The sequence below is a fragment of the Nyctibius grandis genome, chromosome 4 (genome assembly GCF_013368605.1).
Source record: "Nyctibius grandis isolate bNycGra1 chromosome 4, bNycGra1.pri, whole genome shotgun sequence".
NCBI classification, from domain to species: Eukaryota; Metazoa; Chordata; class Aves; order Nyctibiiformes; family Nyctibiidae; genus Nyctibius; species Nyctibius grandis.
The window spans coordinates 37,015,469-37,032,392 of NC_090661.1; the positions used below are offsets into that span (position 1 = coordinate 37,015,469).

The 16,924-nt window shown below is 44.8% G+C and overlaps 1 protein-coding gene across 3 annotated transcripts; it reads right to left on the reverse strand.

The window, feature by feature from the left end:
* Nucleotides 1-280: 280 nt before the first annotated feature.
* GREM1 (gremlin 1, DAN family BMP antagonist) lies at nt 281-835 on the reverse strand. Of its 3 annotated transcripts, none has more exons than XM_068399624.1 (2): nt 809-835; nt 281-598 (listed from the first exon to the last, which is right to left on the reverse strand). In XM_068399624.1, exons 1-2 carry the CDS (start codon nt 833-835, stop codon nt 281-283), a joined length of 345 nt encoding a protein of 114 aa, XP_068255725.1. The 3 variants fall into 3 exon arrangements, with proteins under 3 accessions (XP_068255725.1, XP_068255724.1, XP_068255722.1); XM_068399623.1 differs by having other exon boundaries at nt 281-605; nt 711-835; XM_068399621.1 differs by having other exon boundaries at nt 281-835.
* Between the last annotated feature and the right edge of the window lie 16,089 nt (nt 836-16,924).

A 16,924-nucleotide genomic window follows, 5' to 3' on the forward strand; every position in this document is an offset into this window, starting at 1 on the left:
ATTTTTTTAAATATTTCATACCCCTGTTAAATTTTTTTTGTTGTAGTGAACATTCATATATTTGCTTGTACACATCCATTTTCGCTCTTACACACAAACATATACATGCATGCTCTTCCCTTACATCAATTTTTTCCTTTGTTTTTTTTGTTTTTTTTCTTGTTTTAGGTAATTCACAATTTTTTCCAGCCCCAAAGGTATGCTAGTTCATGCCACTCACTCTCATGCTAGCCGTGATTGCATACAGTCAGAGTGCAATCAGCACCGTACTTTTCTCAGTTTAGTCCAAGTCAATAGATATACACCGGCATTCCTTAACTCGGGTGATTCTTTTCTTCTTTCTTGGGGGCTGAAGCTCAGGGCAATTGAGTGTAACAGTCATGGTGGTGAATTTCTTGGGCTTGCAGAAGGAACAAGATTGGAAGGAGCCTTCCTCTTTACGGACATGCCTGGGGATGTAGAAGGAATTGCACTGGCCGTAGCAGAACCTGTTGATAATGGTACGACTGTTGCAGCCTTCTTCATGGATAGTTTGTTTGAGGGGTTGAGTTTTACACCAATCCCGCTTTAGGTATTTGCGCTCGGTGATGTGCAATGCCTCCTGACTAGACTCCAGCACCTCTTCAGCAGGCATCGAGGTGCCTTTTCCTCGTTCTCGATGCCTAGAGCCTGACTGCTGCTGTGTTTGCATTTGCTCTGAATCATTGGGCTGATCTTTGTCAGGAGGAGGGATAGCACCTTGAGATCCACGATTCCTCTTTCTCCCTTCTGCTGACGGTAGCAGAAATCCCATCAGAAGAAACACAGCACCGATGGCATACAGTGTGCGGACCATCCTATATGGAGGAAGTTGAGGGAATAAAGCACAGTTGTGGATTTCAGATATCAACAGAAGTCAGGTATGCAGTAAATTTTCAGTTCCATAAAAGAAATACGTGTGTGTGCGTGCACACACTTATAAAACATAAACATTTAGCCTTTAGCAACTGGAAAGCTGTTTTCAAATTACCAAGTGATAAAGGCTTTAATGTACAGTGATTGAAAGTCAGAGGCTAAAGTAAGTCCAAACAGAATTCCATTTTGTGTAGCATCTTTTTCCAGCTCTTTTCTCCCTAGTTAAGAGTTCTCATTCCCTTCTTATAGCTCACTGACTTTAGGAATGCTGCTCCTGACTTACACTGGTGAAAGAACAGATTGCATGCTACACAAGGATTTATATCACATAGCTGTCTGAAATACGAGAGAACTAAACTCTTTGACTCAGGAGATCCAGTGTAGCTATGTGTTCCTTAGTCAGACACAGAAGCTTTGTACAGCTTCTTGCATGACATACATCCAGAATATAATGTGCATGCTATAGCCTCCTGTTGTCTGAATTACAGCATCCCAAGCTCTGTCACATTGCCCCTCTGAATTGGTCCAAGGCATCTGAGTGTAATGAAGCTTAAGGTAAGAGATCTGCAACAAGACAGGCAACTAACATAAAAGAATATTTAGGTAGAGGTTAAAAGCGACGCATCTGTAATTTCAAATTACACCTTCTCGTGCATTACTCTGAACCTACACAGATGCAGTCAGTGTTAAGAATTTTTCAGATCTCCGAATTTTATTAATTATATACAGCATGATATTGAAAGGACGTATGAGGACAGCAGTTTCGTATATGATATTAAGTATCATGAGGTATCAGTATCAGAAAAGAATGTAGCTTGTGCACATACACAAAAGAACACTTCAAGAAGTGCAGTAAATGGGGACTATCAGGTTCTTCAAAACAGCATCCCTGCTCCAAACCTAACTACTAGTGTAGGGACAGCCTTTCTTGTCTCCCTTATTCCACCATTTCTGCTGCTTCCCAAAGCTCTGAGCTCTTTTGGCTGCTCAGTCAGCTCAAGACACCAACCAGCTGGGAAGAAACTCATCAACTGTCACCCTTTCCCACCTTCCAGAAGTACCATGGTCTCCACGTTGTTCTGGAAAGCAAGGGATGCTGCAGCAAGAGAGACATATCAGGGAATGAGGCTACTAGGGAACCTTTCCTGTGGGGAGCCTGGAAGAAACCACCAGAAATGAGCAACTGCTTGCAAAGACCTCATAAAACAGCAGAAGTGCAAACAGGCACATGCATTAAAAAGGGGAAGAACCATGAAAAAAACCTGAGGACCTTGGTGTCTTCTACCTGCTTGGAGTGCTGCGGTTGTATCCTTTATTTGACTTGTTTTATCAGTAAGGGACAAACTAGAGTTTGAGAGTTCCTTCTTGTGTTACTACCCAAGAAACATATGTGAAACAAGGGCACTGTCCTGGACAGCTTTATCCACTCTGCCTCAGACCACACAACTAGGCAGGAAAGCAGCCAAATGCCAACGCTATAAGGGCCACCTAGAGACTCAGAAGAGGCTCTGGGTAAGTACCATTTGCTATAAAAGATAACTGTTAATTTCTCAGTTACTAGGTCTTTCCAGTCACACGGAGAAAATAAATGTTATATTATGCTGTTCAAAAAGCATTTCTCACCAGATGGATTGGGAAAGGAATTAGTGGAGTGGAAAAGTATCGTAGGGGGAGTTCCATTGTATTCAGGGATTTGCTTGTCGATCTAATATTTTAAGTGTTTGTCTACAGATTGTTAGAGCACCTAGAGTTTATAATACCTGTGATAAATACATGCATTCATTTTATTCATTTATGTTTATGTACCAGTATGTCCTACGTTGGCCAGAAGCTTCAGGCTTCAAGTGAGGGATGTAAGAATGACACACTATTGCTGACTCCAACAGACAACTTGGAAAGGCTGCTTCTAATATCTAAATGAAATATGGCACAGAACATGCAATTTTAATAACCTTACGGCTCTGACACAGAACAAAAAGGAAGTTGGGAATTCTAATTGAAGGCTAATGCAGCATAATTTCAAGTGTCAGCTTGGACGTCACGTTTACTGTTTTTTCCCCATTTCTATTACAACCTGAATGTTATTTAAATATGTTTCTTTTTAAATTTAATTTTTTCTTTAAAATGATATTTAAAAAAGAGTTATAAACCACTGCTTATTTCCTCAAGAGACCAGAATGACTCCTTCCAAAACTATTCCTATTTCTCCGGCGACAGTATACCCATGCTGTATTTAGACAGTATTTTAATATGCACTTTATTTACTCAACATGGTGCCAGAGCCTTAAAAGAAAAAAAAAAAGTAAGTCATTGCATGCAATTGAAAATAAATTGCTAGTTTATAAGCAGTGCCAGGAAACTTCAGGTGTTTGTTTAGTGTCCCATAACTGAGTTGAAGTTCCACCAACATGCATATTCCTGGACTACTCTTATTTCGAAAACTGATGGCCTTCACATTGCTTCACCTTTTTTTTTTAACATAAATGTGCAATTGATGACACAGTAAGGTCTAGTCATATGAAAATGAGGTGTATTTTGGGATGGGAATTTGGGGGAAATTTGATGGTAATGTTTACTATTGTAAGATCTGTATCCCAGATCCATGCATCTTTATTAAGCATGTGCTTAACCCTAAGGAAATGCAAGCATGTGTTTCAATATAATCCTAAACTGAGGGAGGAAAGGTAATTTTCCACTGAGCTGGTTTCCAATCTTAAAGGCAGAAGCTATATTACATGCTCATAAAAGAAATTACTCAAATGAGAACTAGCAACTCAGCAAAAACATTTGTTATGGTCACTTCCAAAACACACATCTAAAAGTAAAAGTAATCCAATCATCTAGGGCTAAATAGAGTTTAAACATAGACCCACAGAGGAGGCTGTGTGAATTTCATGATCCCCACAGCAGCTCAAGCAGGACCTTCTTTTAACAGTAACTTACTAAACATGTATTAAAAAATCAAGATTATTTTTTTAAAATCTAAAATACAAAGGCAAATGAGGTGGCATGCCTCAGTAAGGAAAGCAGCCAAAATGCAGTGCAGGGACTCAGCACCACCTCTGGACCTAAGGCAATGCATTGGCTCAGGAGGGAAGACGACACCTCTGTTTGCTCATATTAGGAACTAGAGTGGTTCATCCATCTATGAATTAGTGTTTGTGAATGTTTCCTTAACAGTTTTTTTTAATTACTGCACAAAAAAAAAGAACATGTAAGAGTACAAGTAGCTAAATCACTGTTACCATACCCAAAGTTTTACAAAAAAAGAAATCTCTCCTAAAGTAAATAGTTTTTTCCTTGTCATAGCTGTAACACTGCAGAAGTAATAACTCTGGAGCTTGGGTAGGAGCTGTGAGGAATCAGGCTGTAAAATCTTATATTCCAAATTTCTGCAAAACTTTCGGTACTTGATACTGGTTGTTACAGAAGCATTGGCATAACCAGAAATCCTTTTGGGAATCCATTGAAGAACCCTTTGAACAAACTGCAACTGAAATGTCTAAGTCAGTTCCCACTTATTTTGTTCAGATCCAGAGAGATCTGATGTAATTAATATTTATTTTTTTAAAGTAACAAAATACTTCAAAAATCTATTATTTCCATATTTCCCTGCTGAGTTCTCCTTTTCATCATCTGTAAACTCTTAGTCCTAAAGCCAAGAGAAATTTTATTGCTGACTTCAAACAGGAGCAGAATTGGGCCCTAACATTCATATCACCTCATATGTGGTTTATCTAGAGCTTGGGATCTCATTATCTAAAACAGATCAGGAATTTTGTGGATTAATACTCACAACCGTTCATAGAGAAGCATAAATGCTTTCAGTTTTATTATTTCATACAATTAAGCTGTAATTTTTTCATTCACACATTTTCTGCTATAAATTAAGCATTGCCACATGTCAGTTCATAAACAGCACTTCCCTATGAGTTCCCAGGCAGAGTCAGAAAGTTATTACTGAAATTTTTTAGCACAAAGCAACTTATTTAAAAGAACTGGATGGAATCCTGGTTCTGTTGAAATATACAGCAAAATTCTCACAGACCTCAGCAGGCCCATAATTTCATCTGTGAACCATATTTACTAGGAAAATATTATGACGAGACATGGACTCATGCGCTTACAGAAAACATGAAATATAATCTGACAAAGACCTAAAAAAAATAAATGTATTTGGTGGGCTTCAAATACCAGCCAAAGAAAGAGGCAAAACACAACCCTTTGGCTACTGAGAAAATTGAAGTGGTTTACGTCCCAAAGGGTCAGAATAATTTTATGCCTGGCTTATTATATACAAATTACAGAAATAGTCTTATGTAATGTTTTTTCATAGTTTATAGATCTGTATTTTTAAATGTACAAAAAGGCATGGCAATGGCAGTTCCCAGAGAATCCTAATTTTTCTCTGAGATCAAGAGCAAAACTAACATCTCTGGTAGAATTTGGATACATTTACATTCCAGGTAATTCCTTCTTGCGAGTCATGGAGATGACTTTTGGGACACCTAATGAGTGTAGGCAGCAATACAAGAAAGGGAAAAGAAGAACTTTGAAACTTTGAGAATTCCCCCTTTAAGAGCAGGACATCCTACGGGACTTCAGGGAAGTTGGACATGATGGTGGGCATGGCTGGTTCCAAACACGAATGGGACTTGCCCTGCAGACGCACGCCCATGCAGCCTGACAGCTCCGCTCCCCACAGCGAAACTCCCTTCAGACGGATTTGCTCACGGAGCCCTAAAACCACCAGAATAGTTTTGCTCTTGCACACAGCCATGCGTCCTGAAAAGGAGAAAGTCTTCAGGAGAAGCTACTCATTTCTGGGCGACATTGCCGAGAGAAAAATAACTGCTGTAGCACAGCTTGGGACTGAATCCTAAAGAGGAACAGAAAAATAGGGGCATTGGGGCCCTTTGTCACGTACGTACTGCCTCCACCGCAGGCTAATTGGTGACTCCCAGCCTGCTTCGGCGCAGTGAGGAGCGGCGGCAGGAGAGCAGCGGTTCTCCAGCTCACGAACCCGGGTGTAGCTCAGAGGCAGCTGCGGCTCGGGGGTTACTGGCGCTGGACCCAAAGATCTCTGCGCATCTCACAAAACGGGTAACTAAACCCCGCGCCGTTTCAGCAGACGGAGCAGCCAAACGCACGTTGGTGTTTTAGAGCCCTTGTCTATGCAAAAAGGTTTCCCCAGCACTGGATCTCAGCCCCGATGAGCGAAAAGAGGTTCACTCGCCATCCTTTCACCGAGAGGAGCCACGAGCGGGACACGAGGAGCGAGGCTGCAGCTGAAGGCCGGGGAGGGACGTTGCGGCTCCGGGGCAGCGCAGGCCGCCGGGATGCGGAAGGCTGCGCACCTTCCCAGCCCGCCGCTGCCGCGGCCCCGTGCGGGACAGGACGGCCCCGCCCGGGATGGGACGGCCCCGCCGCACCTTCCAACGCGCCGAGGTAAGACGTGACTGTCGCTGAGCGCAGCCTGGGTGAGCTGCAGGGATCGCCGGCGGACGTCGGGGCGGAGAGGCCGCCCCGCGGGTGCGGACGCTCCGCGCAGCGGCTGGCGACACCGCCTGGGTCTCCCCCTCGGGGGACAGCCGCCGTCTAGGCTTACCCAACGGAGAGCGAGCTCCCTGGCAGTGACTCCTGAGCCCCAGGGAGATCGCATTAAAACGGACGGGGCGATTAAACAAGTGTTTCCCGGAGGGAAAAGCCCAGCGCCTGGTCGCACCGCAGGCCCGGAGCCACGACGGGACGCACCGGGCCAGCGCGCTGCGGGGAGGGCTTCGGCCGCTCCGGTCAGGCCGGGCCGAGCCTGGGGCCTGTCAGCGCGGGGAAGGGGAGCGGTGGCCGACGGAAGCACGGCGCTGTCGGAGCGGCAAAACGCCGCTGGCTGCGAGTCAGGTGGGAGGGCAGGGCGGGGAGGCGACGGAGGGGAAGGCGGAGGCGCGCCGAGCGCAGCGGTGGAGTCGCGGTCCGTCCCGCCCGACGGCGCCCGAGGACGCGCGGTTGCGGGACGCGCGGCGCTGCCCTCGGGCGCGCAGCCCCTGCAGACCTTCCGCTCCGCGGCGCCTGACCCCGCCGGCACACAGAGTCCGCGGGCGGTACGGTCCCCGCCCCGGGGAGCTCCAGGAGGCTCAGGTGGACGCTCCGCGGAGGAGCAGAGGTCTGCAAAGGCGGGCCGGGGCACAGCCGGGGGCTGAGCGGTCTCGTAGAGGGCAGATCGGCGGGAGGGGACGGGGCCGGCACCTGGGGATCTGCCTCCGCCCCGCTCCGCGTAGAGGCCGGGCCGGGATTTTGCCGTGGGTCGGGTGGGCGCCGAATCCAATTTGTCGGGAGTGATGCTGTAGGCGGAGATGAGAGGCAGAGCTAACGGGGTTTTTGCAATCCCTGTGCTTGTCAGGGGAGAGAGATGTAACGGCGCCCTAATCCCCAGCGCTGCAGCGGAAATGTCGGTTCCCGCCTCACTCCCGCTGACGGGAGGGACGGGTGTCACCCTCTGAAAAAGTGAGGCGCCCAGGAGTTTTGCTAGACACCGATGAACGACTCCTCCTCTTCCCCCTCCCGGAAGGTAGGATAAAGAGATTAAAATTTTGCCTCCCGCAGAGACTGGCCGAACTCTGCAGCTGCTGGACCCGTTCGCGTCCCCGCTGTGAGTGCGCGCAGCGCAGCGCAGCGCGGCGCATCCCGGCTCACCTGAGCGGCGGCGGCGGCGGCGGCTCCTCGGCGGGGCCCGGCTCAGCGGCGGCGGCTCCTCGGCGGGCCTGGGGCTCTGCGGGGCTCTGCCCGGCGGGTCACTCGGCGGAGCGGGTGGCGTGGGAGCCCGGAGCTGCCCGGGAGTCCATAGAGAGTGAGCCTCGGATCCTGCCTACAAATTGCAGCAGCGCCGAGCTGTCTCACATTTAAATGTCTGCCAGCTGAGATCTGCTCTCCAAGCCCCTCCAGATCATTGGACAAGCGCCTCCAAAGCCCGTGTTATCCGCCCCCTTTAACACTTCCATAAACTTCCACCAGGGAAAGCTTTCAGTCATCCAGATAAACACTCGACTACTTTCCTCGCTTTAGAGAATCGGTGCTAAAGGTCACCACCCCAAGGAATTGTTCCTGGAATGCACAGAAAATTCACATTTTCCATCCCCATTAAAGTATGACATTTCAGAAGAGTTAAATCCCCGCCCCCGCCTCTGCTGCCCTTCCATGCACGCCGCCCGGGGCCGCGGGCTGGGCTGCTGGGGCGCTTCCCTGCCCAAGAGCCGGCCGGGCGAGCGGGCCCGCAGAGGAGCCGCCGCGGGCAGCCCCTTACCGGCCTGCCTCGGCCGGGAGGGAGGCAGCGACCTTTGCGGCCCTCCTTGTTACAAATTGGCATTGCTGGGGTTTGCCTAATGCAAATATGCCGGGAGTTACGCAGCTTTGGCAAAAAAACCCTGTGTGTATGTGCGCGGGTCGGCGTTAAACCGTGGCTCCCGGTCCGCGGCCGCGCTCGTAGCTCCTTCTCAGTGATATTTTTTTTTTCTGTTTCCTCCCCCGCAAGTGGCGGGACACCTCGGGTGGCTTTTTCCCCTCCCGTCACTGCGTCTCTCAGAGGGCTGCGGGCTCCTCAGGCATCCCGCGAAGGGCAGAGAGGGCAAAGGAGCGGCGCGTCCCGCCTGAGCTGAGCGCGGAGGCGGCCGGAGCCGCCCGCCCGTCGGGGCGGCCGCGGGGGAAGTCACCGCTCCGCGCCCGCTCCCGCACCGCAGGCTGCCGCTCCGGACCCCATAGGCAAGGCGGCCGCGATGCCCGGGCCAGCCCCGCGGGATCTCGGGGGTCTCTCGGAGCCACGCAAAAACTGGCGGGGCTGAGCGCGTTTGCGGACCGAGCCCTTCGCAGCCGTAACCGGGGAGCGCCTCTCCGCTCTGCGGCTGCCCGAAGCTTACCCCGAGTCTGCAGTCAGCGTGGGGCTGGGGGCATCGAGGGGCAGAGCCCTGGGGAGCGGAGGGACCTCGCAGCCCCTCAGTGGCAGCCCGCACCTCCCCCGGTGCCACCCGGCCGCCCCGGCCTCCAGGCGCTCTGCCACCGGAGCTCTTCTCCCACGGGCTTTTTAGCACGGAGGGCTGCGACGCTACTGAGGGACGGAGTCGTTATGAGCAGGAGCAGCCTCTGAAATACGGGTTGACCTTTGGGCTTGCTAATTAAACAGACGTTTGTCAGCTGCCACTTCCAGCAGTGGGCATCACCCAGCACAAAGCGACAGACCTGGGCCGTGCAGGTGGTGCTGCAAGCACCGTTTTGTTTTCTCCTTACTGTCCGGCACGAATTACTGCCTGCAAACCAAACCAAACCAAACCAACCTCACTGACCCAGCCCTGGTAGTCAGCACCCACCTTGGGCCTCAAAGAGGCCCGGATCTCACCTGACAAATAGAGATTTTTATTGTCCCTGGTTTTGCAGGTGGCAAAGACAAATTAAAATGAAAGGCTCTGCTATGTTAGGGATGCCAGGGTTAGGCAAGATGCCAGGTTTCTGACTTTTCAGAGAACTTAGCAGCAGCTTGTTCTTTGCTAAGGCCAAAGCATGGCTCCACTTGGTGCCAGCTACATAGGTGAGTGCTCACCGTGTTAGTAAATTAGGCCCGTTACTATAATTCGCACACACATTGAGCAATAACTTGTTAAAAATTAACCACTTCAATTGCTGGACCAGCAGCATGTAGAAATGCTGCAGAAACGACAGGGCAAGAAACCATAGTGCAGTGGTAGGTGGCAGCATGAGAGAGAAAATGCATTAGTGTGTAGGGGCCACTGAAATTCAAATACAATGAAGGGGGGAAGGATTACTGGCAAAGAATCACAGCAAATGACATCTAGATGGATGGAAAGAGAGGCTTGGGGAATTCTTAAGATTTTTTGTTATTTTATTCAAAAAAAAGCTATTAAACTTAATAGATGTTTTTAATTAACTGGGGTCCCTCATTTGTGAATCCAGAGAAAAAGTCACAATTCCCACCTCTCAGTATGTTGACAGACTTTATGTTCCTTTTTCTTCTGTTAAGTAGTTGTACTGATGTGTAGGGAAAAGGGCTATTCTCTTCTGCTCTCTGTCTCTTGCTGATGACCTGCCCTGGAGCCAGACTGGTGAGCAGCTCCCCGCTGCCCCTTCCCCAGCGCCGTGGTGCTGGAGGAAGTGTTTTCTGTGGTTGGTCAGAGCTTCTGTTGGTGCCTGGTGATGGCACTGGCACTGCATGCACTTCCAGGCTTTGCTGCAGGCGAGCTGCCTCTCTGCTGTATTTTGGTGGGACGTAGTTTACATGCCACTCTGGCATTGACCTTCCTAGATGATGATACTTCTGGGCATCTATTGCAGGGTAGTCATCTCCACTTAATGCCTTACTGCACTCAAGCATCTAGCCAGAGTGGCTGATCTGGAGTAGATCTCACTCTGACTTAAAGCAAACTATAAGAAACCCTTTAGGATGCATCTCCTGGTGTGGAAGGTGTGCTCCCTCCTCAAGATCTGTCTTCATTTCTTGCAGTTGAATGTTCTGCACCATATTTTCTCATCTGTTTTCTTTCACTGAGTTTAATCCACAGAGTGTTTCAAGAAGGCACTAGTGTCTTGGATCCAGCAAGACAATTTCTCAGATTTCTCTGATTGTTGGAAAGTGGAATTATTCCTGCAAGAGTTTGCCTGCTCGTTCAGAAACATAAACTAGCTGGGTACCCACAAGCTAAATAACTATAGCTGTATCTGCTTCCTTGGACTGAATGAAGGTAGAAATAAAAAAGGATAAAAAAAGACTTGGCAAAAAAAAAAAGAAATGTTTATGTCTATTTTTATTTCTTTGTGGTTGAGGGATGTGGAGAAAAGACATCTTTTTCCTCATTGTTCTTTAACATCAGGTATCCAGATCATTTCCAGCTTGGAAGTTTGTATTCCTTTTACTGCCGGATTCTTCAACAAAATATTTTCTGAGTTTACTCCAAAGATTCATTTATGCTGGTCAGCTCCCAACCAAAGATGAAGTTCTGCTATCTTCTGGCTTAAAAGGCCCCCAGTGCTTAAAAGAAAATACCTCCCCTTCCTCCCACCTTATACACACTTTAAATTCTGTTGATGCTCACCGTGCTGCTAATTGGAGCTGCAATACTGCTGGGGAAATTTTTTATAACTGTTTAGTATAAAAGAGACCTACGGGAATATGCATATTTTTGTGACATAGGTTTGAGATGAAGAGCTTCATGGAGCAGTAACAGCCATGTACTATGAACCTGGCTGGATTCAACTACCGACTCACTATTGTTTCGTTGGGCTTTTTTTTTTGTTTATTTTTAAAAATTTCCTCTCCCACTTCTTGCTGGTATTCGCTGTGTGAGTTGTTCTTTGTTTTTAGTGGAACAGTAAGAATTGTTTTAAGCTTAAAAGAAGTGCTGTACTTAATTCTTGCAGAGAAAAATGTTATTGGGCTGAGCTCCTGTCTGCTACTGCTAAGTTTGAGTGCTACTCAATATATCCTCACTGCCAGGACAGTTGGCGCCTTATTAAAAGCCTTTGCAGAGAAGCCAAAGACTGACAGGGGCCAGATCCTCTTCTTGAGTAAATTGAAATAGCTTTTAATAACTTCAGGGAGATGTAACTGATTTATACCAGCTGAGAATCTGTCCCTAATGTACCTAGAAATCCAACATCTCTCACTCCTAGACATGTTCTCCCAGGTCAGAAGTAAGGCAAGCTGTCCAGGAGAGAGAGGCCACATCTGAACTGCTTTACTTGGTATTTTGAACTGTACTGCTAAGGAGAGAAAGGAGCTTGGTTTACAGGGCTATGAATGTGGCACCAATTTACAGAGGAAAAACTAAAAGGGTACATAAAACTCAGCCATTGATGACAAAATCTCTAATGTTTTTGGTGTTTTTTGTATGGTAATGACTTGAAATATTTCCTTTCTGTTGGTAACGTTCAAGAAAAGTAATGCCAAACCACTCTATTAATGTATTTTGAAGCAGGAAGTATGAATGTACACATCTATATACCTACCTACCAGCGTGCCTCAACTTCTTAACACAGAGGTAGTGATGTTTTGCTGTGCTTTTTGCCCTTTAAAATTCCAGTGGTGCTTGTGAAAAATCTTGTGAAAATAAAGGAGCGAAGTGTTAAGGAATAAGTTGTCTCACCAACACAACCATAACTTTTCTCATTGAGCTTGTAACAAGGCTAGAAGCAAGTGCTGACTTCCACTGCAGTCTGCTGCTCACCAGCTGCCATCCTCAGGGGAAATTTGAAGCTGTCCAGCAAAGGCAGGAGGCAGTGAAGTTTGGCACAGTCATTATTTGATGTGACGAGATATGTGCATTGCAGAGATGTCTGCTTTCAGAAACGAATTTTGCAGGGCATGCTGTCAGAGATGAGGGATATCTTCACGTTATGGGGATTGTTGACCTTCTGGTGGTGTACGCAGCTGATCTTCCTATCTTGATGGGCAAGATGAGCAGTGTAATTCATGACTTGGAGCATAAGCAAGATTATATGTAGCGTGTGTTGGATGGGCTGTGCATAGAAGTGCTCCATCTTTACATTATTGCCCAGGTGTGGGAGCTTGTTTGCTTTACGTGGGAAAAAAACCCTATGTTTTGTCACAGAAAAGAAGTGATAGCCCTGTGGGATTTAGATATGTCCAAAAGTAATGGAAAAGAAGCCTTATGATAAACCAACAAGGAAAAAGATTTTACACTCTTTGTTTCAAACCTGAGTAGGTATACAGTAATAAATGGCATAAGATGAGGGAAGGAGATGTTGTGGGCTTTGGTTTCAAGATAATCTATTGACATACCAGTGCTATGGTTCTTGTTCAGGTACTCCACTGTTTATTCTATTACAGATTATTGCATTAAAAAAAACCCTCATTTAAATAGGGTAGCTGAACCTTATCTGACCATTGTACTTCATATCAAGCCATATAAAATAATACCAGAAAAAGCTGAGGTTAGTCTAAATTGAGTTAAATTTCTCCTAAAATTTAGTAGAAAAATCAAGCTTGAGATGGTGCAAAAAGTACTTGAGACTAGCAAAGTTCTGCTTAATAGAAGAATTTAAATCTTTGTCTTATTTGAGTTTTAGAATTAATGTCCATGTGGCTGAGGCTCCACCCCACAGCCTGAGAAGAAAGATTTGGATAGTATTGTACTTAGTGAAGAAATGGTATTTTAGATTTAGGTTGACAGAACATCAACATTTTAGTGTATAGATTTCCACCAGCTGAATGAGAGAAAATTAAGCAAGGGAAAATGTTTAGTTTGAGGTGTTTTTTTTGAAAATGGAATATTTTTATTTTTTTCATTTCAAAATACTGCTTCATCCAGGAATATACCCTCATTTCATTTGTGAACGTTCAGAAACAAAACATTGGAAATCAAAAGAATGAATGGGTTCAAGATAAAATCCCTAGCTTTTACCACCTAAATACTTTAAAAGTCTGGGATCGCCCTCTGAAAAGTATGGTGGCCTGGTGTTCTTGTTTAGTATATTCAGGTTGTGGTCTTGTAATGATCTCTGCACTTAGAGCCATGGTCACCCACCAGCGTTCCACTCTGCTATGTGCTGCAGACATAGAACAAAAAATATGTTTTCTGGCCTCAAAACACCTACATATATAATACAATCCATATGTGACTATTTCTCAAAAGTGATTTAGAAAAGCTTATTTTATTATGATGAAGTTTGACTCCTGGACAAATATAAACTTTCATGCCAAATGAGGAAATATCATTTGTCAAGCTAACCTTTTTATAACTCTTTTCACAATTTTTTTGATTCATCTTATGTGTTTGATGGCTATAGAAGAATTTGCCAAGAAAATGAAAGCCATAAAATGCCCGTGAAAAATTCCTCTGCCCTCATGCATTTGCTTTTCTTTTTCTTCTGTCGTATGAAGCTGTAGGAGGTGTTTGCTGATATGCTTTGCTTTCAGGGCAGCTCTGGAGCAATGTGATACAAGAAGTGACTCAGCTAAGCGAACTGAGTTTGTATGAGCATAAGAAGCCCTTATAGTCTGAGGTCGTAACTGGGAATTATGAAAGGAGGCATCTAAGGAGCTCAATGTGTTATTTGCGTACACATTTCACTCTAGGGATATGACAGTTATGAAATACAGTTTCCAGTTATGCTGCAAAACTTAAAGACTCCCTTCCAACACCTTACTGCGCCCCAACATCTTAGACAGATTGCATACACTCTTAAGACATGTATCAATATCTCACACGCAGTTCAAGAGAGTCCCTTTTACTCCTTTCTTGCTATGATGAAAGGCAGTTTGTTGTGTAACTGCCTGGCACTCGGGATGTTACCTGGAAGAGGAGTGCTTTCTCTTCCTTGCGGTGTGGGGGCTTCTGTGCAACACCTGGAGCGCATACAACGTCAGCCTAGCAGGTAAGGTAAATAGCTGGAAGTTAAGAGGTCTAGGCTGTCTTCCTGACTCTGCCACTTAACTGCCTGTAGCAAAAGAAAAAGGAGTAAGAGAGGCAGGAGAACTATTTTATTATGTAAGAACATTTGCAAGGCTTTTGTTTTGGTTTGGGTTTTTCTATTATCCCATTGCTCTCTTTTCAAAATTCAGATCTTACCTGTTCTTTCTGTTCATCCTGGCAATATCTAGGTAAAAATGGAATACCAGGTAAAAAAGTAGCTTTGCAGGAATGAAAGAGCTGAAGCCCTTTTTTTGGCTGAGACAGCAACTTAGACTGTGTAGAACTTCTGCATTTTATATTTGAAATCCAGTGTCACAAAAATGGCTGCTGTGTTATGGGAAGGAAAGAACTCTATAATGATTGCACTGCTCCAGCATCAGTTAGTCCACTTCTCGGTGTGAATACTAATACGGGTGGGAAGAAACATAACTCTTCCTCACTGACACTTTTTATTTAGATGGTCTCTATGTCAAGAAGAAGAGGTGTAAGAGGCACAAGTGCATCTCACCCCCCACTTTCATCCTTTTCCGTTTTTCACTCACACAGATTTTCTCTTGACTCCATTTACCCACATATAAAACTGCAATAGGGAAAAGAGTTTTCAAAGAGCCGTAATCATTTTGGCCTAAATCCTTAAGGCTGGTTTGGTACCAGACTTCCCATGAAATAAGCAGTTAATAAGAGGAGTTGAGAGTTCAACTTAATCTGGGAAGATAAATTATATTTTTTTAACTTTCACCTGTTTTCTGTCTACGGGCTTGAATGCGTCCATGTTGAAATTTCCAAAAGCTTTTAATGGGGAAGAAGGCCTTTTAACTTCTGTAATTCTCCACAACAAAAAAAAACCCCTGATATTTCCAGTGAATAAGCCAAGTTTTCACTGTTGTGGACAAAAAAATATCTAAAGGCAGACAAAGAAGTGTTTAACCAGTTGTGGTTATCTAGAAGAATGGCTAAAGATAAGGTTCCAGTTTAGCGATCTTTGTTGGTTTGAATAGCATCTTAAGTACATACATAAGTGCAAACAGTTAAGTGCTTTGGTAAGAAAGGTGGACTGGTGCACATACTTAATTTTTTTGCTAAACTAATTCAGACCTGAATCCTGCAGGGACTTGCCAGATACTTGACTTTGTTTTCAGTGGGACTATTCAGAGTGTGTAAAATGAAGTGTGCACAACAATCCAAGAGGCTTGAGTCAGGCAAGCCTTTCTAAAAGATCCAAAAATAATTTATATGTACATCTTTCCCTGTTAAAGGGCGTTCCAGTTGATGTGCGCATTAGAATGCTAAACTTTATGAACTTAAGAATTAAAAGTACAATACAATAATGATAAAATACAAAAACAGTCGATTTTTTATCTGTATGTTTACCAAAAATTTACTCTTTCAAAAATTGCCAAAAAGAAAAATCACTTCTGGGAAACTACACAGGCGAGCCTAGGGCCAAATCGCTTGTCTTGATATTTCCAGTGGCTCTGTTTTGCTTCTTCTGTTTCTTTGTCAAAAGTATCCTGTTTAACCTGTTTGGCTAAGAGCAGCTGGATATTTATTCATTGATCTTTCCCTTTCTTACAGTATCTTGAATTCTAATTAGTGTTTTTCAAGTCCTTTTACTTTATTCTCCAAATATAACTACAACAGACATCACTCTTCCCTTTCTGTGGACCTGTTCAGAGCCATGGAAGAGCTGTCATCTTACTTTCTGGGACTAACCACACTGCCCAGCAATTATCCATTTGCTGCTTTCATTGGCAGTTTAATTAAATGATTTTTTATTTTTTTTTCCCCCCACAAATAACATGCGATTCAAAGTGCCTGGAAAAGTATAAAATCACTTGATGTTAGGAGAGATGCTGTAAGCAGGCTCGGGAGCAATCCTCTAGGTGTTTGTAATTAATCAGGCACCAAACACTTGGAGATTTTGGATGCACTTTTAAAAAGTCTAAAAATGTAAACAGTTTTCTTTCCCCTCCCCAGGAAGCCTTAATGCACTAAAGACGTAAGTGAAGAAGTTAAATCATAAGTGACCGAATCAATTACACTTGAGATCAGACTGTGGCAGGGCTTTTTGGTTCTGAACCAGATGAAACTAGACTTCTTGTGAAGGAGGTATTATTATTTCTTGTCAGGGTTTCAAAATGAACATATGAATTCACAGTAAAAACTACGTATTTTTCCTTTTGAAAAATGTAATAGGACATTTAGAGGAAAGAATCCTTGGGAGCCAGCATCACCAAAAGCCATCAGACAAAAAGAAAAACAACAACAAGAAAAAAAGAAAAGATCCTTGTAGCTATTTCTTGTTCTTCTGATCAGACCAAAGACAAAACAGAAATGAACAGGATATTCTCCTGTGTTGTGAGGCAAAGAAGACATCCTTCTTTGTAATATAGTAAATTCTTGGATTCAGAGTTTATGACTGCTTTTGGCTATGCCTTTCCTATAGGCTGAAGTTTTTACATTGAGACAGCTATCGTGATGTAAAAATGTACCAGAGACAAGATACAGTGGTTTTTATCTTGATGTAATTAGTTGAGATACATCCAGGTGAGGGCAGAGACTATCTGGAGATAGAAAGTACTTGTTTATGCAATGGAGAT

What these genes read in the sequence shown, in the direction of transcription:
- GREM1 (XM_068399621.1), bottom strand. Translation starts at nt 835, where the DNA reads ATGGTCCGCACACTGTATGCCATCGGTGCTGTGTTTCTTCTGATGGGA.